Source organism: Perca flavescens, chromosome 9, assembly GCF_004354835.1.
Source record: "Perca flavescens isolate YP-PL-M2 chromosome 9, PFLA_1.0, whole genome shotgun sequence".
NCBI classification, from domain to species: Eukaryota; Metazoa; Chordata; class Actinopteri; order Perciformes; family Percidae; genus Perca; species Perca flavescens.
This window is the reverse complement of record NC_041339.1, coordinates 29237199-29263044: the sequence shown is the minus strand read 5'-3', so window position 1 is coordinate 29263044 and position 25846 is coordinate 29237199. Positions and strand designations below refer to the sequence as shown.

At 39.9% G+C, this 25846-nt stretch overlaps 1 protein-coding gene across 1 annotated transcript in view; it reads left to right on the top strand.

The window, feature by feature from the left end:
* Positions 1-3655: 3655 nt before the first annotated feature.
* The window catches only part of gpc1a (glypican 1a), a 38682-nt gene continuing 16491 nt past the window's right edge, over positions 3656-25846 (top strand). The window contains exon 1 of the mRNA XM_028587794.1: positions 3656-4107. Within this exon, the coding sequence (XP_028443595.1) occupies positions 3957-4107 (151 nt within the window). The 5' untranslated portion in view covers positions 3656-3956. The remainder of the gene's footprint in view (positions 4108-25846) is intronic.

Sequence of the window (25846 nt, the reverse complement as noted above, 5' to 3'; positions counted from 1 at the left end):
AGACCAGACGTGAGATTTGATCGCAGCCTACGCTCACGTCCAAATTGATAAATGTCCAGCTTTGCGTAGGAATCGGCGTACGCCCGTCGTACGCCTGTTTTAGGTCGTACGCACGTTTCATAAATGAGGGCCAATGGCTTTTTCCCTGAGGGTTAAGGTGGCTGGTATCTACCCGTCTCTTTTAACTCACTCATTAACACTAATGGCATTCGCCTGCCAAGGCCATAAATCATTGGCTGGATTAACACTTGAACTGACGTTACACTATTAGGTGTGTACATGGAGTTTAGCATGTGTGGGCTTATGTAAAAGTGGGGCTCTAATCTTCTTTGAATGAGCTGGGCCATGAAGGTGTGTCTTTTGGTTAATCTGAAGGTGTGGTTCAACGGTTGTTCTAAAATGAGATGTTCCAGCCAAAAACAAATCTTTTTTGTATTTGACCTGGATGTTGTCCTCAAACAGCCAACAAAGTGGTACATACCAGTTGTTAACTCTGGTAAATTCCATGATACTCAATTTTATAGTAAAAGTTGTTAAATTCAAGATGGACAAGGAAGGTGCTAGGTTAGTGATACATACTGAAGATCTGTGCTTTCATACCTGGCTTAATTTTTACACCTTGCAGTGATGTTTTTTTTCTCCTGTGTGTGGTTCAGTGATTAATGACCACCAAATGCAAGGTAAACACAGAGCAATCATGTGGTAATCCCTGACTTTAAGGGTTGATGAGGACCAGCTGAGTGCACCACAGGCTACACATGTCACAGTGTTGAAACACAGGTGTAAATGATAAAATGAATGATGTTTTAATTCTGTTTTGCTGCTTCTGTTTGGTATTTTGCATGCTGGCTCACTGTCACTGGGACACTTAAATCTACCAGAGCTATTGCTAACCTTATCAATAACACTTGTGCATTTCGCAATGTCTGCTGTGGAAAAAGTCTTATTGATGAGTGTGCTGCAATGGAAGAATACATTTTGCTTCTTTTTTTTTGCAATTCTTTGCTAATGTATTGGGTTGAGTGTACAGTACATGGCTAAAACTAAACTCTGAAAGTATGTTAACACTATATTTTGGGGGGCCTAAGGGGGGGGGGATTTTTTCAGGGTCAAATCAGGGACATTGCTGTTCATCGTCAGTGCCCCAACCACCCATTTGTGATTGTTGAGCATCTTATTATAAAACCATGGGTGTTATTGCAGTGCTGTAACCTCCTCCACTCTTCTGGAAAAAGCTGCAGATATTTCCTTCCATTTAGTCAAAAGAGAATTAGTGAGGTCCAGCACTGATGTTGGCTGATAAGGCCTGGCTTGCATTCAGGTTCATCCCAAGGGTGTTGGATGGGGTGGATATCATGTCGAAACACAAAAGGAACTTCCTCCAAACCATTGGCACAAAGTTGGAAGCACACTGCTGCCAACCAAGAGCCTGGGTCTGTCCGAGGTTTCTCCCTAAAAGGAGGTTTTCCTCACCACCCAAGGTTTCTTCCTAAAAGGAAGTTTTTCCACGCCACCGTTGCACTAAATGCTTGCTCTTGGGGGAATTACTGGAATTGTCGGGTCTTTGTAAATTATAGAGTGTGGTCTAGACCTACTCTATCTGTAAAGTGTCTTGAGATAACTCTTGTTGTGATTTGATACTATAAATAAAATTGAATTGAATTGAATTAAAATAGTGTAATGTGCTGTACCATTACTTAGAACAAAAGGAGAGCCCAGGCAGTCTACACTTTTGGCCTCATAATATATATTCCAGTCTGGAGCGCTGGATGATGGGACTTGTCATGAACTGGTCATGTACAGTATGTGTAGTGAAGGACAGTGGTGTTTTTACTGTATTGAGCGTTACATGGTTCCCCACCCACCATTTAAAAAAATCTGTGTTTAGAGTTTTTTTAAGAGAATATTGTGACAAAGAATAGATACTGAGGCACAGTACACTGAGTTCTGCTAATGTACGCTATGTATTCATTAACATGCCCTATCCTTTAGCCTAAACTGTGTTGCATTAACACTACTCACACTGTTACCTTCACACTCCTGTGCCACATCCAATTTAAAAGTAATTAGGGTGTATTGAAACCCTTTGTGGATTTAATTTCACCTACATTTTTGATTTAACTTTAGCTTGCTTATCTGAGATGTGAAGTCAGATTTCAGGGCTGCCAGTGACCTTTCCAGGCCAGCCTTTGGACCCGGCACTGCTGTTGGGGAGGATGTAGAATGTAGGAAGATTGGAGAGCATCTGACAGCTCATCAGTCACGTCCACCAACCCAGCCAGATTGAGCCAGAGGAAGGCACTGAATCCCTACCAGCCGCTGATTTCCCTGCAGGGATACATGCCGTGTTTACTGCTTTGTGTGTTGTGTGAGTCTGGTTTAATTTTCAGAATGTGTCTTTTTTTCTTTCTTTCTTTTTTCTTCCCATTTCATATATTTACTAGCAGAAGAAATGTAGGCTACCCTTGAACCTTAAATCCTGACCTCGATATCATTGTCACAAGTTTGTGCGGTAAAAGATTTGACTGCTGTTTCAATGCTGCAGGCCGACTGAACAGTGTGGTAGAAGAATGATTCACTCAGGATCCCTTTAGCATTCCAAATTCCTGACAAACATATTTTGTATCAAAACTAGTCTTTTAAAAGAGACTTTTATTAATGTCATGTCCCTACAGTTAAGTTCTAATATTTGTTTATGTAATGCTTTTCATCATAGGTTATTCTATTTCACTAACTGTACTTTTTTTATTTGCCTGCTTTTATTGCTGAAATGATTTCTGTATGTGAAGAGGGCTACTTTGTATGCCATTCTTTAAAATTATACACAATTGAAGATGTGTTTTATGTATGTAGGCCTATTTATATGCAAATCATCAGAAAGTTCTTCCATTCATTTTCTATTTAAATTGCTTTACACACATCCATACACAGATTTCTGTCTGAAAACTAGTTTTTCATGCAAAGAATACCAATGTATTAGGATTCAACCCCTATTGGATTTTACACAAAGGGCAACTTTAACTTATTTGTGATTTATTATCATTTTAATCCTTCATTTCGAGGATTGTGTGTAGAAATAATTAGAAATAATGAAACCGCGGTGTACTTTGTCATTTTCAATTAATGACATTAAATATTATCCATTTTTGATGGGGATTCCCTGAAATCTCATTCTTTTACGCCTTCCCTAGGACCTGCAGGTGGCGCTGTTTAGCCCCTGGTCCTTGCAGCACAAGACACACACACGCACACACAAAGAGAGAGAGAGAGAGAGAGAGAGAGAGAGAGAGAGAGAGAGAGAGAGAGAGAGAGAGAGAGAGAGAGAGAGAGAGAGAGAGAACATCTACACTCTCTCCCTTAAACGTTCATTTATTTGTCCCAAAGCCTGGAAAGAGGGGTTTTACAGGACAGTTCTCCTCCTGTCTGAAACCTCATTTTTAAACAACGGATTTAGCTCTTGTGTTGCCTTTAAGCCGGCTGATTTCCATAACCATGAACGGGTAGTCTGCGCGTGGATCTACGCCGACTTTTACTGACCGACACCTGCACGCTCTCTATCTCTCCTTTCCTCTCTTTTGTCTCTGACATCTCTGCAGCTCCCAGCCAGCAGCGCTGGAAGAGGAGGAGGAGCAGCGGGGTGTACCTGACACCTACAGCCGCGCGTCGCAGCTCTCCTTCCCCCGCAGGAACACCCAGCAGGACTCGCCCGCCACGGGCGCCTCCTTCCATCGCCAGGTTGTCCGTGTGCAGTTTGAACAGGGGATGGGGGAAACACGGCTTCTGCTGACGGACTGAAAACTCTTTAAAAATATATATATATATAAAAAATAAATAAATAGCAACAACACATTGAAGACAGGGGGCTTCGAAGAACTCCTGCTTGATTCACTCGGACCAGAAATCTTTAGGATTTTCTGACTTTGCTGTAAGAAAGAAAAGGGACTACAGTTGAGAAGATGCGTCCCCCGGTGTTCCTCTGTGTGTTGCTGTGTGTGTGTGCAGCGCCGGGCCCGGTGGCCGGGGCGGACCGGAGCTGCTCCGACCTGCGGCAGTTCTACACCGGGAAAGGGTTCACTCTGGTAGAGGTCCCTCAGACAGAGATCTCCGGTGAGTTTTTTGGGGGAAATTTACAACAACAAAAAAACACTTTACAGCACTTATTAGGCTAAGTCTGTGTTTACGATTATGATTAAAACATGAAATAACTACATGGCTTGCTCAAATGGCTACTAGGATGTAATGATATGAGATCTCTCTGACATCACCATATTATGTGGGATTTCTAATATATCCTATAGCAACAGTAGCTACAGCCTATATGATTTACAGTGTGTCTGTCATATTGGTATTGCAATAATGCCTTAAAATACAAATACTAAAAAATGTTTTTTTTCATAAGGATGAAATGCTTTGTTTATGTATTGTGAATACATCTGCACCTACATCTTGTTTAGCCAAGTTTCAAGTTGCATTGACTTGTTTAAAAGGCAGTGTGCTCATGATAGTAGTCTACATCTCAGTTTATGCATTTTGTGCAGTTCTCCAGCCTCTTTATACACTCCTATTATCCATTTCCTTCACTGAGCAATGCACCCATCCGAACTGAGGTGTTTCCCAGTCTATAGACTCTCCTACACATCTCTATCATAGTCCTTTCTGGGGCATTGTCTGCTGGATTGCAGGTGGGTGTAAGTGTTGTGGCGCTATTATGGTCTATTCAGGGCTTTTACTGTTTGGTTTTGCTGCAGGTGTTAACAGCTTTTAATATAAACTACTGAGGATAATATAGATTTGCTTTCTGCTTGTGGCTGTAACTCCATGTTGGATAGCAGCATTGTGTTCTGGGGCATTTTTCATTGTCTGCTCTGCTCTGGACTGCAGGTGTGGTGTGTGTGTGTGTGTGTGTGTGTGTGTGTGTGTGTGTGTGTGTGTGTGTGTGTGTGTGTGTGAGAGAGACTCAGTAGATGCTGAAATGTGCTGGCCATTTGCATAACCTAATAATTTAGGCTAGCCTGGGGCACTATTCAATAACAAGTACAGCTCAGCAGGCTCACAGCATTACCTGCTGTAATAAAGTCGGAGAAATTTTGGATGGTTATTGTATTCTTTTGTTTCACCCTGGTACCCCCTCTTGTTAGTCAGTCATCCATCCAAACATTCATGCAATATTGCATTTGATCAATCAGTTAAATACCCCACCGGGAAATTAACCAATCAGCTCAGCACTCAAACAGAAACAGAAATCACACACCTAAGTCTCTGTATCTCGTCTCTCTGGTCGCCACTCTTCGCACATACTGATTAAACTGTCCCTGCCTTGAGGAAAGTGGGAATTGTGGAAATTGAGTTGGTTTCACCTTTAAGGCAATCATCTGACTCCGTGTTTCACCCCGTATTTCACCTAAAGATGTACAGAAGAGGAGGCGATGAAAGAGAGGTGAGATTGAGTTGTGCGTATATGTGTTCAGTGTGTGTGATCTGAAGGTCATTTCATGTTGTGTCAATGAAAAAGTCTTGAATGGGCGGGTGAGTTATTAATATTGGATGTGTGTGTATGTGAGTTTGTGTGTGTGTGTGTGTGTGTGTGTGTGTGTGTGTGTGTGTGTGTGTGTGTGTGTGTGAGTGAAATAGAGACCAACAAACAAGACAAGGCTGAGCCAAAGACAGGTGGAGACAGAAACAGACAGAAAAAGAAAAAAGAGAGACAGACAGTGAGGTGGGTTTACAGAGACAGAGCAAGTGAGTCACTCAAGGTCTCTGTCGGACCCAGCACGACTCTCTTTCTCCCTTTCCATTAAAAACTCATCTTTTATTGACAAATGAAAAACTCAATGCTTAAGTCACTTGGACCTTGATCTGCTCCAGTTATTTGAGCAAGAGTTCTCCCTTCCAAGAACCCATTAAAACTGACAACCAGATAGGAACAGAAAGATGGCGACTGGCAGCAGAATTCCCCCAGAACAGGGGCTCTTCAATCTTTCTCATCGCAGAGACCCAAGGCTGGTATATTTAGCGTTTTCCACTCAGGGAGAAACATTCCCCTCCTGTGTCAGTGTCACTCTGGAGGGTGTTAGTGTATTGACCAGGGAGAGAGTTCCTCATATTTTGAAAGACCTAATTGGTAATTTGGATTAATGAATTCTGACCTCATTCATATAGATGCCTTTTTTGCACCTTGATGGCAATTAAGGAGGAATATATATTGTTCGGATGATACAGCTATACTTCATTGTTACAGTGTTTGCATTTTCAACCACCATGAGCTTTTTGTATTTCTCTTCTTTTCACTGTCTCCAAAGGTTAAACTGACCTAATTATAAAAACATTCAGGTTTTATGCCTGTCATAACTTTTAAAAGGTCTTAAAACTGACGGACGAAGTCATTTCTCAAACATTTCCCACCATGGTCAGAAAGCACTCTCACTATGACCCTAGAGTCGGTACTCGCTCCGGAGCTAATCCCTGTCACTCTCTCCCTTCACCCTCGCTCTATCACCCACTCCCCACACACACACACATGCCGGCTCGATGCACACACCAGCGCACAAGTATAAACATCAGGCCACTTACGTAGGCTACGGCGAAAGCTCTGCGTGGAGCTTCGCAGAACCATAAAACAGGCTTAATGCTGGGAGAATTTAAGAAGATATAAAGGATAAGATAACGGCAATGTGTCTTTTTTTCCGAATATAAGACTGTATTTAAAATGATCAGTAAGGTTATTCACAAAATCATCACTAAACAAATTTAATTTGACTTAATGTTAATGTCTATGAATGTGTGAATCTTGTCCTTCTTGTAACTACATATTGATACTGATTGGACAGCTCTCCTAAGGGAGATCTTACCTCATTTTAATGGTTATAATAGTTATAAGTTATGATACAATCAAACAATTCACAAACAGTTTATGATTAGCATTATCTGCACAGCACAATAGTGGGAGAGAAGTTTACTGACACCACTGGGTGACAAATCCCTCAATATAAAGGATACTCCTGGTTATTGATCGGTATTGTTTGAAATTTTCCGATACCAATAGTTGCATTTCAGAACCAAAACAACACTTCCTTCGATGTTGAAGTTTGAGAAATATACAAAACCCTCACTACAGTGTTTAAAGACCAAGCATTCAATGTAAGCTTTTCAGACTGAACAGTTTCTACTGTAGTTTAGATTTTCTACTGTGGACAAATTTCGTTCTGAAGTCAAACAGTATTGATGTTTGATACAAAGTCCTTAACTCTCTATTTGTGCTTCTGGTCATTAAAACAGCCCCACAAATAAGTGATACAATGTCAACACAAAAGTGCATTGAAAATTAGTAAAACGTAACACAATTGTAGGCAGGAATGTTGTTATTGTGAGTGCATTATTTCTTCTAATAAACAAACATTTAGATTTCCGTGGGTGAATTCTGGCAACTCTAACTACTATAAACTTGATCAATCAGGAGAGACAAGTGAATGAAGTTAAGATGAATGTTTATTATAAAAGATGATATGTGATATGTAAGTCTTGGTAGAAAGTCTTTGGCGCTTAGACTCTACCGGGAGATTTGTAATCGGGGGGCGTCGGCCCTGAGCAGCAGCAAGATAAATCCCCCTATGGAGTCCAAACACTGGGGATGGTCCTGGTGGCTGATGATTCTGATAAGGCTGATGGAGCTGATGGACATGAAGAATCTGTGAAGACTGGCGGTGATGGGGACGTGGAGGGGCGCATTGCCATTTACGATTATTTTCACTGAAATGACAGTTGACAACAACAGAGAAGATAACAGATTATAATAGCGTAACAGCCGTGAATGTACCGCGCGCATTAGAATAGCATGAATGTACTGTAGCAAGGAGAGAATCATATTCAAACAGAGGCAGCAGCAAACTGATTGGCTTACAATGGAGGTGTGTTGCTGAGCTATTGGATAGATGAGATCAGCTGATGTGACCAGCTGATGAGAGCAGATGATAGGATAATGGACAGGTGTGGACAGGACAGCAAAGAATAATGAGTGAGCATATGTGTAAAGAATAAATGCAGATGCGTGAGAAATAAAGAAGGCCTAAGCATGCAAAAGTAAAGTCTTCTTGACGGAATGTATGCTATAGCTTCATTTAATTACATACAAAGTTGTTGCATGGTGTAAAGTAATCCAAATTCTCAATCTGTCTCTTTCTTGTTTTTGCCAAACCAACATAGAAGCTCAGCTTTTAAATTTGCACGCATGCATTCAAAAAAGGAAGTGTATAGTCGACTGCAAGCGAAAGAAAAGATCAAACACAATTTTATGCCAAGTGGATATCAGATCTAGGAGACTGTCTTGATATTATATGCATGTTATTGTCTGGTGTAAACAGGGTGTGAGACCTGTATTTGTAAGTGGATATTATAAACAGTCCGTAATTTGACAAGCAGATGCTCTTAATTCCAGCACAAAGTAAAAAAAAAAGAGCCTATTCTTCTTGCACCTATTGTCCTATAGGTTTAACACCATGTGAATGGAAGTTGTCTTTCCTGCTGTCTGCCTGTCTGTCTTTGTGCCTGCAAGCATTTTTAACTCACACACATTGTACCTGGTCAATATAAAGACTAGCTCGTCCTATAGTGTGTGTGTGTGTGTGTGTGTGTGTGTGTGTGTGTGTGTGTGTGTGTGTGTGTGTGTGTGTGTGTGTGTGTGTGTGTGTGTGTGTGTGTGTCCACGTATGTGTGCTTAAAAGTCAGTGAAAGCCAACACCTTCTCCAGGGAAGACACTTGGTTTCATTCAGACGTGTTGTCTGTGCAGGACAGCACACACCCATGTGATCGTATGACACTCAGAAACAGAGAGGGACTATACTGTATATCCTGCACGCTTCATATTCTGTATTGGGAGGTATTGAATTTTGACGCCTGTGTGTGTTATGTAGGCTAAATACTGAGTATTTGTCACAAAGTTGCTTGTTTGAAAGAACATATGAAGGATGTGTTTAACATGATACACTGTGTTTTAGGTCAGATTACCTGCAGATTATGATACATTACAGGTTAAGTTACCAGTCAATAACTCTTTAACAACGCTGAGTCAACTATAGGAGCCTCCATTCATTTACATTTACACAATGTCAATGCCCTTTCTTTAGATACACTACCCTGGGGCTGAGGAATATTCAATATTATCATTCATTAGTCACGTTTCCATCCAAATTAAGTGCACATTTTTACAGAATTTTCAGTAAATTTGCAATAAAAATGCAAATTATCCTACATTTCCATTGTTATGCAAATATGATATGATTGTTTCTTATATCCAAATCAGAATACTCATGCACATTCACAGAACCTCAATGGGGTAAGTGTTGGATACAAAAACAATGATTGAGATGATCAATGAGAGTCCTGTGGGAACATAACCACACAAAGGAATCAGAACTCCCTTAAGTTTTTGTTAGCAAGTTTTATGCTGATCTTCCTCACCCAAATATATTTAGTAGCGATTTGGTGTGTATTTGCTTGAGAAAAACCTGTTGGGTTTAAACATCACCAAATTAATAATACAAAGCTAGCTGTACTTAAAAAACAAAATTAGTTACAGACGTTTTTCACTTACACATATGATGAGTACTTCTGATGTATTGTGTAACAGTAGAACAGTTCATTGCTTTAAAAACCTTGAATTAGACTTAGCATGCATAATCATGTAATAATCATATATTTTCTTTTTTTACTATTTCCACTCTGATGAAAAACCTGTGAGGTCTGCGTTTTAATCAAACCTTCCCCCGCCTAAGAGTGTCTGAAGAGCATTTCCTTTCTATGTATTTTTAAGTTTACATTGCATATGAGAATACCGCAACACTACAACAAAGCCCAAGAAAAATGCATGTGGGAATTTAAGCCAGCATCAATAGATCACCTGCTGTCTGTGAAACCCTTGTGTGTGTGTGTGTGTGTGTGTTTGTGTGTGTGTGTGTTTGTGTGTGAGAGAGAGGAAATTGATACTGTCCGTCATATGTCACACATCACATGCTCGCTCAGGCGCTCACAGCACACGCCACCAAGTGGAACGCCGAATACCCAGTCCACAAACACACACACACACACACACACACACACACACACACACACACACACACACACACACACACACACACACACACACACACACACACACACACACACTCTCTCTTTATACTCTGATAACATTTGTGATCGTCCCTCTTCCTTTCCCTGGTTGCCTATCTTATTCCTGCTTCCATCTCTGCATTGTTTTTCTAGACAGGATCACATCTATGAATGCAGGGTTGCCTGTTTTTGTACGTGTGAGATAGAAGGGGTGTTGCAAGATCTGGATCTGTTAAAAGCACAGCTGTGAATCTTTAATGATGTCTGATGCAGCGACATAAGAGAGAGCCACAAAGAGATAGAGGTGAGGAGGAGGAGAGGGTGTGAGGAGAAGAGATCAGAAGGAAAGAGGGAGAAGGCTCTGTCCTGTCATCTCTTCTTCATTGACATGGGATGGATGTTGCTACAACTGGCTTGATAGCCTACTGATTCTGATTCTTGTGTCGCAAAAATGACCATATGCTAATAATCATTTCCACCAAAAAGCCATTTACCAATCATAGTTTAAATTGGCACGGATGGATTTCATGACATGGCGAAGAGGTGTGCATGTAGTAAGAGCAATACTAGACATTTAAAGTGTCTTGAGGATGCTTTTTTGTTGTCTTTTCTAACCCCAAAACAAAAGAGGAAATGCACAAAAAATGGCTTAAGTGTGTTTATCTGCTCTGATGTACGCTGCAAATGTTAGCATGTTGTGTAGCTTACTGATTGCTGCTTATAGACTAACCAAGCATTACTTCATAGGCAACAGAGCACATGGTTAACTAACAACATAGGTTTATGGGGTTACAGGGTAGGCCTATGTAAAAAAAAAAGCCCCTTTCAACTAGCACATAGATCTACTGTGTAGTATTTCTTTATTGTGTGGAAGCTAGTCCTGAATTTATTACTGTTTAGACATTAGCAGCTCTGAATGGTCTTTATTTAATGGATTTGGGTAAGTTTCTGGCATGTTACAGTCAGCAAACACATTGGTAAGTCCTCATTGGTCAGGCCTTTTCTTGTAACATTAAAAGTGAAACCATACTCTTTGAAAATAGTATAAAGGCTAATGTTAAGCAGCCTGAAAATGGTTAGAAACAAAATAACAGTCTGATCTTTTTTTCTTATCATACTTATAATAATTGGACTAACTAGTATAATGAGCTAACGTTTATTTAGCTGGCTAGCTAGGAGCTAAAAGTGCGTTCCATTTGTACTCAGAACTCGGATTTTCCGAACTCGGAACTTGGACAACCTCGCAGTAGCCTGAGTTCAAAATTCAACATGGCTGCCCCCTGTATTGACAGTTGTGAAAGCTGTAGTAACATAAAGTTTTAAAGCACTTCTCTGTTATTTGTGTCTCACTAAATCAGTCGTTCACACAGGCATGCTCAACTTATATCAGTGGATATGTTGTTACGTTGTTTGTATGCACAAAAAACTGCATAATGCGTTGTTATTAACTGGTATTGCTAACAATGGCTAACCAGGCTAGAGCTAATGAAAACAATGAAAATCCAACTTGTAAATGGAACGCATTCAACTTGGGTGTGATGTCATTCCTAGCTCTGGCTTCTGAGTTCCAAGGTAAATGGACTGACTATTAGTCTCGCTTTGCCAGACCTTTCTCTACCGCGGCGCTGCGGAGGAGGGTCGTTGAAGATTGTTGATATAATGCAGCCACATTAATAATGCACATTACATTCTACATATGAACCCAAAGCTATTATCCAGAATGAATGTGGGTAAAGGCCCAATAGATTAGATTCCCCCATTGCCAACCTATAATCAAGTAAAAGTGATAAATGCATGGGTCACGCATCCCCATGGTGATCACGTATAATAGGAGTGGTAGGTGGGGGAGAAGAAAATGAACTGAGGAGCAAAAGCACAAACCGTTCGATGCCTTGACATCAATCTTTGCACCTAAAATCAATGTGGTACAAACCAGCATCGTTTCTCGATAACCTCTGTCTTTCTTTCCCTCTGCTTCTCTCTCCCCCCGCTCTAGTTCACTCCTCTCCTTCTTGTTCTCTCTCCTCCCTTTAATGTTTACTTCCTCCTTCTTATCAGCCGCTATTTTTACTTTTGTCCTCCTCCTCGTCCCAGCCCTCCTCCTCCTCTTATCCTTCTCCCCCTCTCTGGGAGTCGAGCGTCCATCTGTTTTCCTCATGAAAAGATGCGCTGTTTGTCTGATGTGGTGGACTTGGTGGTTGCTCGGTTGCTTTATGAGTCAATGCTCGTCATACATACAGTGTTTGTGTGTGTGTGTGTGTGTGTGTGTGTGTGTGTGTGTGTGTGTGTGTGTGTATTTCTGGATTGAAGGGAGGGAAATGTATTGGTGCTGTTGTATAGCAGGCATTTACATGGTGAAATGAACTGGTGCAGAACTGGTTATACTGGTGGCTTCTGAGCTGATTCTTCAGTTACATTAAGAGACTATACTGGACTATACTGAATCAAATAGCATGCTCATTCAATAGGAGCTGAAACGAGTAGTTAATACATTGATTTCGTAGCTAAACAATGTACTACTTACAGTTTCCAAAATGTGAATATTTGCTGGTTTTCTTCATCTTCTATGATAGTAAATTGGAAATTTTTGGGGGTTTGGGGCTGCTGGTTGGAAAAAACAAGCAATTTGAATACTCTATGTGATTTTACTACTTTCTGACATTTTGCAGACCAAAGATTCAGCAGAATCCTTTATAATGAAAATAAAAAATGATTAATTCATGTTTAGCAAAGAGTTAAAACAAGGTATATTGTCATTTTTCCTGTGTATTTTAATTGACATTCATTATCTGATTAAAATAATAATAATCTCAGTTCAATTAAGTAATATAGTACAATACTAAAGAAGATGTATAGTAACTTACCATGCTTTCACAAGCTTTCAGTTGCACTTAAATGGAAGTTGACACATTTTTAATTACTTCATATGACAGTGAATAGTAACAACAGGAGTGGATGAGAGGTGTCGGCTGAATGTGTTCACTCTGCGTTTCAGCTCACAGCTTGCAGCTCTGCATATTAACTGTCATGCATTGTGGTTTGTATTTTCAGGGAAGGATACGAGTGCAGTCTCCTCAGTGGGTTATCTATAGACAGACGTATTAGAGAAAAGGTCGGTGTTGCGTCTTTCATAATGTTTAAAAGTAGGTGTGTTTGGGCGCCTGGGTACCTGACCTGGTAGAGCAGGCGCCCATATGTAGACGTTTACTCCTCGACAGAGCGGCTGCGGGTTCGACTCCGCCCTGTGGCCCTTTGCTGCATGTCATTCCCCCTCTCTCTCCCCTTTCATGTCTTCATCTGTCCTATGAAAATAAAGGCCTCAAAATGCACAAAAAATTATCTTTAAAGAAAAAAGTAGGTGTGTTTCTCCTTCAAACTAGATACGTGGGCTTTGCTCTTGAGCAGATCAATATAGTGCAATAGGATTCACCAGCCTCCAGAATCATTTTACAGCCTCCAAAATGACCATAAAGTTAAATCAACACCTCTCTAAAACAACATTAAGGCCTTTATGAGGATTTATTGCAGCAACTAAGTGCTATAAATCATATAAATGTGTGGAAAGTTATATTTTATAAATCAGCTTCCAGATCAACAAAGCAAAAGTGAACTAGTGTAGAGATTGTTTGTGAAGAATGCAAAAAATGTTGATAACTTAATAACATCAGATGAGCATCAATGCTTTGAGGTTTTTCATAGAAACATCAAACTGCTGCTACTGTACAAAGTTAATTGAAAGTGAACTTATTAGGACTGAGACTTCTGATGGGCTGCATGAAATCAATAAAGGGAGATGTAATTTGTTAAGTAAAAATATGAAAATTATCAAAAGATATGTTATCACATGATAATTTGTATTCACTTTGCAGCCAGAAACATGTCACTGTCATATTAAACGCAGTGGGTTGAATGAATTCATTTCATTTGTTCAATGTACTGTACAGTCAACAGGGGACACATTTCTACAGCTATAATCACATAGTTTATAAGTATTAATTTAGCAGGGTTTTTATTTATAGCTTGAACAGTCTCTGTAGAAGGAAATATAAAACATCTCAATTATTTTGTAGAATGGAGGATGTTTGTGTCCTAACTGAGAGTTCACGACCACACATGCATGAGCACTGATAGGATCACCGACCGGTAGACAGTATTATCAGAGGCAGATCTTATTGAGAGTGACTGTGGCAGTTTTATCTGTCACGGCACTACAAGGTAAAACAAACAGACTTTGCACCAGTTTCCAGTAGCAACAAAGGGCAGTGATTCTCTTTGATACATTACATGTTAGTGGAGTGAATAGATGATTGATTTTAATGTTGAGGAGTGTATTTAAAAGGCCAGATCAATAAGGAAACATGCTGTAGCTTTCACCTGAATCCAAATGTTAGCTCTTTTGCTGCTTGTCACTTCCCCTGGGATATCATGAGAGGTGTGGTTAGTAAATGGAGGAAGTGGGACCAAATGCTGCATCTGAAGAAAGAATCCATCACAGTGTGTGTTTTCATGTTTTATGTGTGTCTGTGTGTGCAAGTGAGGCTCAGATAGAGGCCTATAATTAGACATTTCTGTGAAAATCCAAACTCCATGCTGTGTTTGTCTTTCTATGAGCCTTACTGTGCTGCATACAGGCTAAGTCTCCCTTTCAATTTTTTACAGGGTGTGAACTACGGGGGAGCTCGGTTCCCCTTAATAAGACATTATTATCATAATGTATCATTTTTTTTTTGGGGGGGGTCTCTAAAAATATACTTTCTAATGTATTCTTCGGTAGCCTGAGTAACTTTAACCGTTGTTCATGTAAAATCTCAAAGACAGCCTATACTTTGTTTATAGACTATTTGTGGGTGGCTGTTTGCTGTTTGACCCATCAATTTCTGTCGATAAAGTATAATACGGTAAATTCCCCCTCCCCCACCCCACACTAGCTCCCCCAAAGGCCACGGTATGGTTCGAACACTGCTTTTTTATTATTCTAACCTCCTGAGTGTCAACTCAAAAGCTATTTCCTGTTATTTTTTAGTGTTATTGTTATGGCATTTCTACTTTATTAGATAGTTTGCCATCGGGAGTGACAGAGGTTTATTTGATAGAGGTGGCAAACTGCATAAAAACGGCTCCATGGCTCATAACATTTTGAAGACACATTGTGCGTTATATCCTGACGATACACCAGGGTGTCCGTATGAGTTTTTCAAAATGTACCAGATTTTGTGCTGCAGCTCCAGCCCAGTACTTACAAAGCCTTGACCAAAGGTACCATGGGACACATAGTAATGAATTTCTGTGAATTGACTACCAGGCAGAAGAAGAGCTCCTTATAGAATTTAAATAGCTGCTTTCCATTTTCCTAACTTTTTCTTTTCAACCTTGTCAGACATTATCATTGCAAAATATATGTAGTCATATTATACAGCAGTAATACAATAATTGACTATCAGCTGAACATTTAAAATCCTTCCATGGCTTTTATGATAATTTCTATTCACTTTGCATCCAGAAATATTATTGTTACTGTCTCACCAAAAGTCAGTTGGTTTCCAAAGCACAAGCCTAACCATGAATAAAACAGGATGTTTGTGGTTCATTAGCTAGCTATTCAGTACAATTCTACACTTCATGATTTATGTCCAAAGCCAACTTTATCAATACAGGAAGGAGCCTGCCCAAGATATACTGTAGCGAATAGTATGAGCGTGGAGGTCGGTGTTGTGGATTAGCATGTAGCACATCAGATTTGCGTGCAGAAGAAACTAGAGTTGGTGTCCTGTTTCAGACCTTAACCAGTTTATTGCCCATAAACGGGATCTTTCCCTAACCTTAGCCAGAGAGTTGCCATGTACAGATATTGTGGAAAGCAAGAATTTTACAAATGTTGGCCTTCTTTTTTTTTTTTTTTGAGAATCTTATCCCATTCTGTTCTGTGGATAGGATTGAAGGATCACATCTAGCAGCATCAGACCCCAAATTAGAAAAGTAACCGGAGATGCCACTTATCTTGAATTTTTCCTGCTGTGACATTGCACCAAGTGGCAGCTCCTATTAGTTTGTTTGAATGGTGCATTTTCATCGCAGTAAAGAATTGGCAAGCGAGGAGTACTTGTAAGCAGCACTTTAATATTGTTTCTAACTGCATAAATTCCCTTGTTCAGTTCTTGTTTACCATATTACCCCTTCTTTAACAACTGCATGAGAGCTACAGCATAGTGATGATGTTTCTCATGAACAGCAGCTAGTTTCACTTGGTAAATTTCAAGCCCAGTGTGTGTGTGTTTGTGTGTACAGTATTACATCATACAACTCAGTACTCATTTTCAAATATGTGTGCAGTATGTTATTATTTCTTTAGTCAAACTTCAGATCACATTTCTGTCCAGCTCCTTCAGTTCTTCAGTCCAAAAGCTTGTGTCTGTTGTTCACCCAGCAGCTCTAATCAGGCGGCGAGTGCCACATTCTTTCAGTTTGTCCACCGCAGTTCTGACATTGAAGACTTGACCTGGAAGCGGCAGACCTCGATCTGACCCCCCCACTTCTTGTTCACTACCTTCCCATCACCACCACACTGTGCATTTGGATTAGAGACTGATGTCTAATCTCCATATAATCCTGGCCTGTTAATCTATGTGTTAACAGTTCACAGCTAATGCACTGACTTTACCACAGATGGAATAACACTCTCTCTCTCTCTCTCTCTCTCTCTCTCTCTCTCTCTCTCTCTCTCTCTCTCTGAGTTATTCCATATTTGTTTCTGTCTGTTTGACCCTTAGCATGTTAACATTTGCAGAAACTGTCATTATTTCTTGCTTAAATCTTCTTTTCATTTGTCACAGGGAGACACAATCTCTTGTTTACGTTCAACTGTAAATAAGGGATAATCCCAGCAGTCAAAGATAGCTCACTTGATCTTTGCCTTCGACGAAATTATCCACATACTTACACAAACGTGCACCGTCAGACATAGAATCTCTGCAGCGTGCCACACACCAGTTGGCACTTTTAAAGACCCAGTGAAGGGGAGTAAAAGTAGTAGTTAGTTTAAGAGCCTTTAACTACTCCCAGAAATGACATAGAATTATGGCATTATACGGTGAAGTTGGTGCCATGTGAACATATACACATGTACACACACACACACTCGCTGGGCAGCAGACAGGGCTGGACTGTGCAGTGGTGGGGTATTTTTAGTTCAGTAATAGTATAAAATAAGGAAAGGTTTACCCAAAAAACACTGTTAGAATACACCTCCTTCTCTCTCTCTCTCTTTTTTTTAACTCACATTCTCTAATTTCTTTCCCTTTCATTCCCTTTTTATTTTATTTTTACAAGTCTGGTCTCAAGACCTTAAACCATCAGCAATTACATTTTTGGTGATGCATGTTTGTTTTTTCTCATTAAACATTCCTATATTGGGAGACCAATAAATACAGTATTTCATCTGTTGACCATAGTTAATGTGTTGTATAAAGAATGAGCAAAACAGGGGAATGTAAGTGGTTATTAGCATGCTGATGTTAGCATTTAGCTCAAAACCACACTGCCCAAGCTTCACCGAGCTGCTAGTGTAGCTGTAAACTCGTAGTCTTGTTCAATTAAAGCGTATTTTCATTATAAATTAATCCAATGATTATTTTCTCGACTTAACCCTTGTGTTGTTTATAATTTATAAAAACACCCAAATTCAACAAAAGTAATGAACTGTTCATTCATTTTAATTTATAACCATCCACGTTATTTGTTTTGCCAATTTAGGTTGAAAAGAAACTCAAATTTCTGATATTGAAAGTTTTTGAAAATGGGTGAAATTTGAGGATTAAGATGTTAAAAATGGCCATCAATTGACAACTAAAAACTGAACTGAACAGCCTCCTTTGTAGACAAACTGTAAGATGGTGTTTTCATTTCACTTGGTATGATAAACCAACGGTTCAAACCCCAAAAATATACAGTTTATGATCACATAAGACAAAACAAGAGACTTAAGATTAGTCAATCATTAAAATATCGACTAATCATTTCACCTTGACTTTGAGTACAGTTTGCATGTACAAGACACTTTTGCAGCATTCGCAGTACACATGCAAATATTGATATAAGCTGCAAAACAAGCATCCTCATTGATCTGCATGTTGACCAGAGCTTTGAATAGCTCTGCTTGCTGTGGGGAAATTGTGATGAACTGTCACAAAACTGCACCGGAGGTCATTTTTTGGTGATGATGGAGAATCATGTTCAATGAAGTGTCAATCAATTATGCAGTCATTTGTGAGAAACTGTGAATATATCAGCGGAAAAAAAAGAGGAGTCTAACTTTAAAGCGCCCATATTATGCTCATTTTCAGGTTCATAATTGTATTTTGAGGTTGTAACAGAATAGGTTTACATGGTTTAATTTTCAAAAGACACCATATTTTTGTTGTACTGCACATTGCTGCAGATTCTCTTTTCACCCTGTGTTCAGGTCTCTGTTTTAGCTATAGAGTGAGACATCTCACTGCTGTAACTTTGTTGACAGTTGCACATGCGCAGTAGCTAAGTAAGGATCATATCAGCTTGCTAGCTGTTTAAACAACTTTGGTCAGTTACAAGGCAGGATTAACCGGGAGAAACGAGGGCGCGCTTCCAACTTTGCGTGGAATATCTGCAGAACAGGGACATGTAAGTAGTTCTTTTGTAGATTATGGTGAACTCGTGTGTGTTGTAGCAGTGTTTTGCCATTGAGAACGAGCTAGCATGCTAGCGCTAGCACGCTACGGTTAGCCACCTCGTCTCGGCTACTGACGTGGAAAGCCCTGCAGATTTTGAACAGCTCACCCGGAGACTGAAGGCAAGTTTGTATGCGTGTGGAAGCACCAGAGACACAAAATAACACCCAAATCCTAGAAAAAGTGTTTTTTTTCATAATATGGGCACTTTAAATCACAAAATCACAGAGAACATGTGTAAGATAGAGATTTATTAGACACTTACAGGAGTAGATTACAGCTTTGTAATTTACTTCATTTCTCCTTTTTTCTCTCTCTGCTTCTTCTTCAGTCTCCACTGATAATCTCTCACTCCTCTCTCCAGCCTCTCCCTCTCCTTTCATTGCTATTTTATTGCCTTCTCATCCCTCCATCTCTCTCCTCTTTCATCATTACAGCTCTGTGGCTCTCTCCTCCTCTCCCCCCTCACTTTTCAGTGGATAGTAAAAAAGTAAAAGTGTACTTTGGGAGGAAGGCCATGTGGAACGTTAAATCACATACAGGTGCCCTTAACAGAGTGTGAGATGGAAACACACACACACACACACACACACACACACACACACACACACACACACACACACACACACACACACACACACACACACAGTCGCACCATCAGCCCCTCATTTAGGTAGCAGTAATTTGCCGCAGTAAGTGACAGGGTTATTGCAAGACGCTCATTAAGAAAGGGAAGCAGCGAATAAACGTCTGACTGAAGGGAATAAATTCAAACCAGTGCGCCACTTTTACTGCTCAGCAATAAGCCGCTTTGATGTGGTCTGTGATGGCAGAGCTGGGGCAGACTCAGGGCATGTGTGTGTGTGTGTGTGTGTTTCAGAGTGGTAGTTACATCTTCTAACACTGATTTTACATTTTATTTGTAATGTGATCACAGTATAACATATGATTGTTGCTCTGCATGTGTCATGTACTCTACATGTGCACTGTACTGTGTGTATGTGCCTGTCCTTACAGCTTCGAGGGTCAGAGGTCAGATCAGTTACTATGAGACAGACTGTTACCACGGTAACAAGGTGCGAGGTCACTTCCTATGACAAACTTTCATCTCAGCGGGAGAGAGGGAGGGAGGAAGAAAGAAAAGGGGTATTGGGTGGATGAAAGGAATGAGGCAGTGACATTAGAGGAAGTGGAGGGATGGAATAAGAAGGGATAGAAACTGATTTGAGGAGAAGAATTCAAAGAAAGGAAAACTGGACCACAGAGCGAGGATATATTTATGTAAAAGATCTCTTGTTGTCACGTGATCTGTCTTTAAGTCTGTCTTGCTAATTCCATCATATGGGATGTTGAATGATATTAAACATGGATGACTTCAATGTTAATTATGACCAACAATGTATTTCAGACTCAAACACTCATTCTATCATAATGAATCAATATTATTTTATTTTATAGTTTTCAGCCAGCTGGCGGTGTGGCTCTAGGGAGGGCAATGTAGCTCTGATGGTTGATTCACCATGTTGGTCCAGACAGTTCAGACTGAAATCTCTCAACAACTATTAAATAGATTGCCATGCACTTTTGTCTAGTCATGGTCCCCACAGGATGAATCCTGCTGACTTCTTCGTCTAAAGCGCCATCGGGAGGTTGACATTTTGGGTTTTGAGTGAAATGTCAACAACTATTTGACTGAATTTGGTGCATATACCCACATAACCCTTCCATTATAAATACTAATAACTTTGCGATTCTCTGCCTTTTTCATCTATCAGTTAGCGTTACAAACAAAAAGCATACTAGCAAAATATTAGCATGTTAGGCTGTACTTAGGCACCTATGATGTGCCTAAGTACAGCCTCAGCCCTTTTTTTTTATCAGTATTGAAAATCAATTTTTAGACACACAAACCAGGGAGCCAATATATTGTAGTCAACATCACTTGAACGGATTAATAAGATTACTTTCGTTTTCTCTAATGTGGGGGCTAATGTGGAGACTGACTGACTGCTTGTGTTTCTTGCTGACCTATTGGTCGGCTGACTTTTGTTTAGCGATGTTGCCACGTTTCCAATTCACCGCAATTAACTATAATTTCTGATACAAACGATGAAAGTGTGACTCATGTTGTGATAAACTCGAATTATTATTTAGAGTAATTGTTTCATTCTATGGACAAGAGTAATGCTCCAACCTACAGGAGAGCTATTTGTCAAACTCCAATTCTATTCCTTTGTCAACAGCTGAAACAGGTTGAGCAACGGTCTAACATCTGGAAACTAGTCATTTGAGAGACTTCAGTTATACTTTACAGTGTGCTGATTCAGCTTCAGTGCATACTGTTCCACCTATGTGGAAGATTAGTCTGCAGTGTTGGTGCAGGTTATATGTGTGATGGAGCACTTTTGTGGCTGAGAGTGTAATTGGATTTACACGTCTCATTTAACCTGCTAGATGCCTCGACAATTCCCAGTCCGGTCAAAAACACCGCTTGAGTTTCTCAGATAAAACTAAATTGATCTTGTTTTTTTCATGGTACAAAAAATACTTTAAGTTCTAAGCAAAGTTTTGCCATTTAAATACTTAGTTATGATTAAAGTTATAATAGCAAAATCAGGCTGTTCTGGAGTCCGGCCGGGATTCAAAACATTGGGGGATGAGTGAGGATGTTAATTTATTTTAGTAGCAGTGTTCCACAGTTTCTAAAACACCAAAAACATATGTGTTAAAAGCTTTATAGCACATATTAGTAAAATCTGTGGTGTGTGTGTGTGTGTGTGCGTGTGTGTGTGTGTGCGTGTGTGTGTGTATGTTAGAAAGATCAGAGATTGTCTTGTGTGCATATTCCTTTTAGCGTAACCTACAGCCTCAGGGTATTATGTTTGTGTAAGTAACATTAAATATCTCCCTACCTTTGTTGTTTGTGTGTGTGTGTGTGTGTGTGTGTGTGTGTGTGTGTGTGTGTGTGCATTTGTGTTTGTAATGTGTGTACGTGTATGTGTGTGTGTGTGTGTGTGTGTGTGTGTGTGTGTGTGTGTGTGTGTGTGTGTGTGTAGATGGATAAAAGCTGGTATTATGAAATACAGTGACCTGATCTTCTTAATTGTATGTCTGGTGACCCTGATCCACCAAGGCCACAAGGGGGGGTGTGTGTGTGTGTGTGTGTGTGTGTGTGTGTGTGTGTGTGTGTGTGTGTTCTCATGAACTCCCATACAGTGTTGAAAATGTGCCCTTTTGTATTTAGTAGTAATATTGTAAGATGCATTTTTATGTTGTGTATATATAGTGGTTTATGATTGAATTAGGAGATAAACTGACTGAACTTAACCACTGTAAAGTGTTGAGGATTCAAACCAAAAACCGCAAGTCATTAAAGTAATTCAAAAAGTAGCGACAAGGTGTTCTGATGTAAGGATGAAGCCAAAAAAAAGAAGCCTATTGTGAAATCAAGTGAAGAGTGAAGTGTAATGATTGCTATTGTTACCTGCAATAATATACCTACGCTATACCTCCTACTAACTCTAAAAACTAAATATCAGGCCATATCAAAAACTCATGTTTGATGTGTCTTAAGGTATAATTTTAACTATACTAAACTAAGATCAGGTCAGTTTATTGCACTCTAAAACAATCCACTTGAGCTCAGCCACAGGAGGTATATCTATCTCACATTCTCTTAGAAAAGGTTTGACATTTCTGCAAACAGTCCAGTCAATGATGAATGCTGGTTCAAAATTAGTATAATCAGCTTGTCATGTCATGTAGCATAGATAAACAACTTGTAGAGCAAACATCTTCCCATGAACATTATTAAACATGCATTTTAACAGAGGAGAAATACTGTACAAATTATCAGATTATGTAACCAGAAGCCAAATCACTAACTATTCCTGTGTCTCACATACAAGCCGGTAGCATGGCACCATAACACTAACAAAAAACAAGACAATGATTAATAATGAGTGTCAAACTGAGGTAGGTAGGTAGCAGACAGCTGCTGTCAAGTGTTTAAATGAATTTCTGTATCAACAATGTTCTGTCTTTGACTACATGTGGGTGTTGCTACAGTATATTTGACTTGGCTTATTGAAAGTTTGGCTGGATGGGAGTGTGATTTGAGTTTCAATTTATTTCTGCTTAAATTAAAGATGTCTGAGCGTATTGGATTATAGATGTTTCTTAGCAATAACAGGCAGGAAGCACATCACCTCGCAAGCGTCCGTTAACTGAGTGGTTTAGATTCAGCAGCATTTTGCAGCCTGGCTGGATGGCTTCCTGTCCGCCTGCAGCAGGGTACCTGTTCACCTGCTTGGCAAGCGCGCTGATTGTTGGCTCACTTGTTGAGACGGGCTCAGGTATGTTGGTCCTGCCACAAGGAATGCAGCGAATAAAAAGGGAGACAGAGCAAGAGGGTGTGACAGAGAGAAGAAAGTGAGAGCCAGATGCCCTTGATGGAAAAAGGAAATTAATGGCTAAGCAGTGTTGTCTTGATGTGGTCTCCAGGGCGACCAGTGTAAGCTATTAAATGTCTGCAGGAAAAACCAAAAACAAGTTTAGAATTAAATTGATTCATCAAAGATTAGGTGCAAAAAATACCCCGCAGCAAGGTTCTGCAGTTTCTCTAATGCAACATTTAGCTCCAGGAGGGCTGTGGGAAACTGTGATCTCTACTTGGCCCAATAGCCATCATTAAATTAATTTGTATACCCATAAATATTACATCAGACGTTTCCACATAATCAATACTAACGAATCAGGATTCATACCAGTCTAATGAGGTAACAAAAAACTATTCCTCAAATAATAATCAGGGTAATCTGAGTTTAAATGGATTTTGCCTTAACTACATCCTTGACTCAGATTTTATAGAAAGCCGTTCGAGGCCATAAGGTTTTCGGTTTGAGTCCCTGAGCTGCTGGTAAAATGTAAGAGGAGAAAGCAGTGGCCAAAAAAATAGAAGGCTGTGGTCAAACTAACGAGCACTCCGAGTTGAATTTGATGATGATTATAATAATTAGTGCTGTCAGTTAAACGCGTTATTAACAGCGTTAACGCAAACCCATTTTAACGGCGTCAATTGTTTTTATTGCGAGATTAACGATGTTTTTGGCCTAGCAAACTTTGCAGTTTTTTTCACATGCTGTTGCAACAACTAGTAACGTTAGAAAAACTACAACACGGCACCGGATCTAGCTAGACCGGAAACAAAACAATAGTAAATAAATACTAAACAATTACAAATCTTAAAGTCAAGTTCATAAAGTAACTTTCTTTGCATTCATTTGATTCCCAATCAAGATACACTGGTAAGAATTGCTTTCCATTGTTAATATGTACTTAAAACTGTTCTGAAATGCTAAATAATACAATTTTATCCATGTGAAAAAACATGCGATTAATCGCAATTAACTATAGAAATTAATCGCGATTAAAAAAAGTAATCGTTTGACAGCCCTAATAATAATATAAAGCAGTATTTTACTGGATAAGAGCCCAGCTGACCTTTTGTGCATCCATAAATGTATAAAATATGAGTGGGCAACGATTAGACAAGAGGTTTTTAAGTTAGACTAGTTATTTATGTTACTGTTACTCTTCTGTAGCTGCACACTCTCAAGTTTCATCATTGTTTACGGAGCTGGAGGAAATGCCTTTCTGCTGATCAGGTCCCCTCTAGGAAGCAATAAAAAGGTAGTCGAAGTCTTCATACCTCCCCTGCAGATGTTTAACCACCACTGAACTGAAGAGATATCTTATACTCCATCTTTTACTTCTTTTTGCCAACAACTTTGGATTTTGCACACATGCACCAAAGAAGGGGCTCATCTGAACTGTGGATCACTGTAACGCCGGATGATGAACTTGCTTTTTAACCACACACAGAATTGTTCACGTGTTACTGGAGGATTCCACTAGAGGGCACACCAGAGAACTCAGATCGTATAGAACTTCCGAAATGTACATGATGTAAATAATGAACAACAGTGCGCCGCCACAGTAATTTGTATGTAGCCCCTAAATCAAGCATGCGGTGACAATGACAAGTATGTTTCTTTTGCACTGCCCCTACCGTTCATGTTTATATGCCTATTGCATCTTGCGGACGTGTAGCGTTAATTTCTGAGGCTGTTCGCAATCAACACTCCAAGCAAATGTAGGATACGTGAGGCAGCCATCATGCAAATGCATTGTTAAAAGCAAGTACAGTATATCCCTGTTTTAAGTATCTGACGAATATAAGCAGGGGCAGCACCGGGGTAAAGAGTCCTGGTGGCACGACTATAGGGTTGTATTCAGCTGTCAATGTGCCTTTTTTCCCTTCTGCGCTTCAACTCGTCATTTGAAACTGTAAAGATAAAACTAAAAGCCCCAGTCGAAAAAAAAAATAGACTCACACTATCACACTTCTTGGTGATAGCCCAGAGGGAGACTATCTGATCACTGCCGGGCAGAAACTAATGCTCTATTTATAACTGTGTGTGTTTCTGTGGTCTTTTAATTCTACTGTATCTTAAACAATTTCCGTTTTAGAACTCGAGAGGAAGAACAGTTGTTTTTTCTGGTAATCATTTCTTTGAAGGCATCTTAGAAGGTTAAAACTGTCTGCCACCTTTCCTGTTTACCACTAAGTGCAACACCATGAATGCTTTCCAAGAGAAACTGTCGAAAAGTGTGTCATTAACCACATTTGAACGAGTCGCATCTGCCCACCTCTGTATGATGACAAGCTTTTCACACTCTCCTCTCCTCTCCTCTCCTCTCCTCTCCTCTCCTCTCCTCTCCTCTCCTCTTCTCTCCTCTCCTCTCCTCTTCTCTCCTCTCCTCTCCTCTACTCTCCTCTCCGGTGGTCTGGTCACCTCTGTAGCCGGCATCACGTGATTAACTTTTCGTAGCTATATGTACGTATAGTTCATGAGAACAGCCTGAAATAAATGATTACTAATAGATTTGTAGGAACCGAACGCAGAGGGTGCTTTCACACCTGAGACCTGTCTGGTCTGTTTTAAATGACCCCTGGCGTATTTCGTCAGATAGTCCGGTT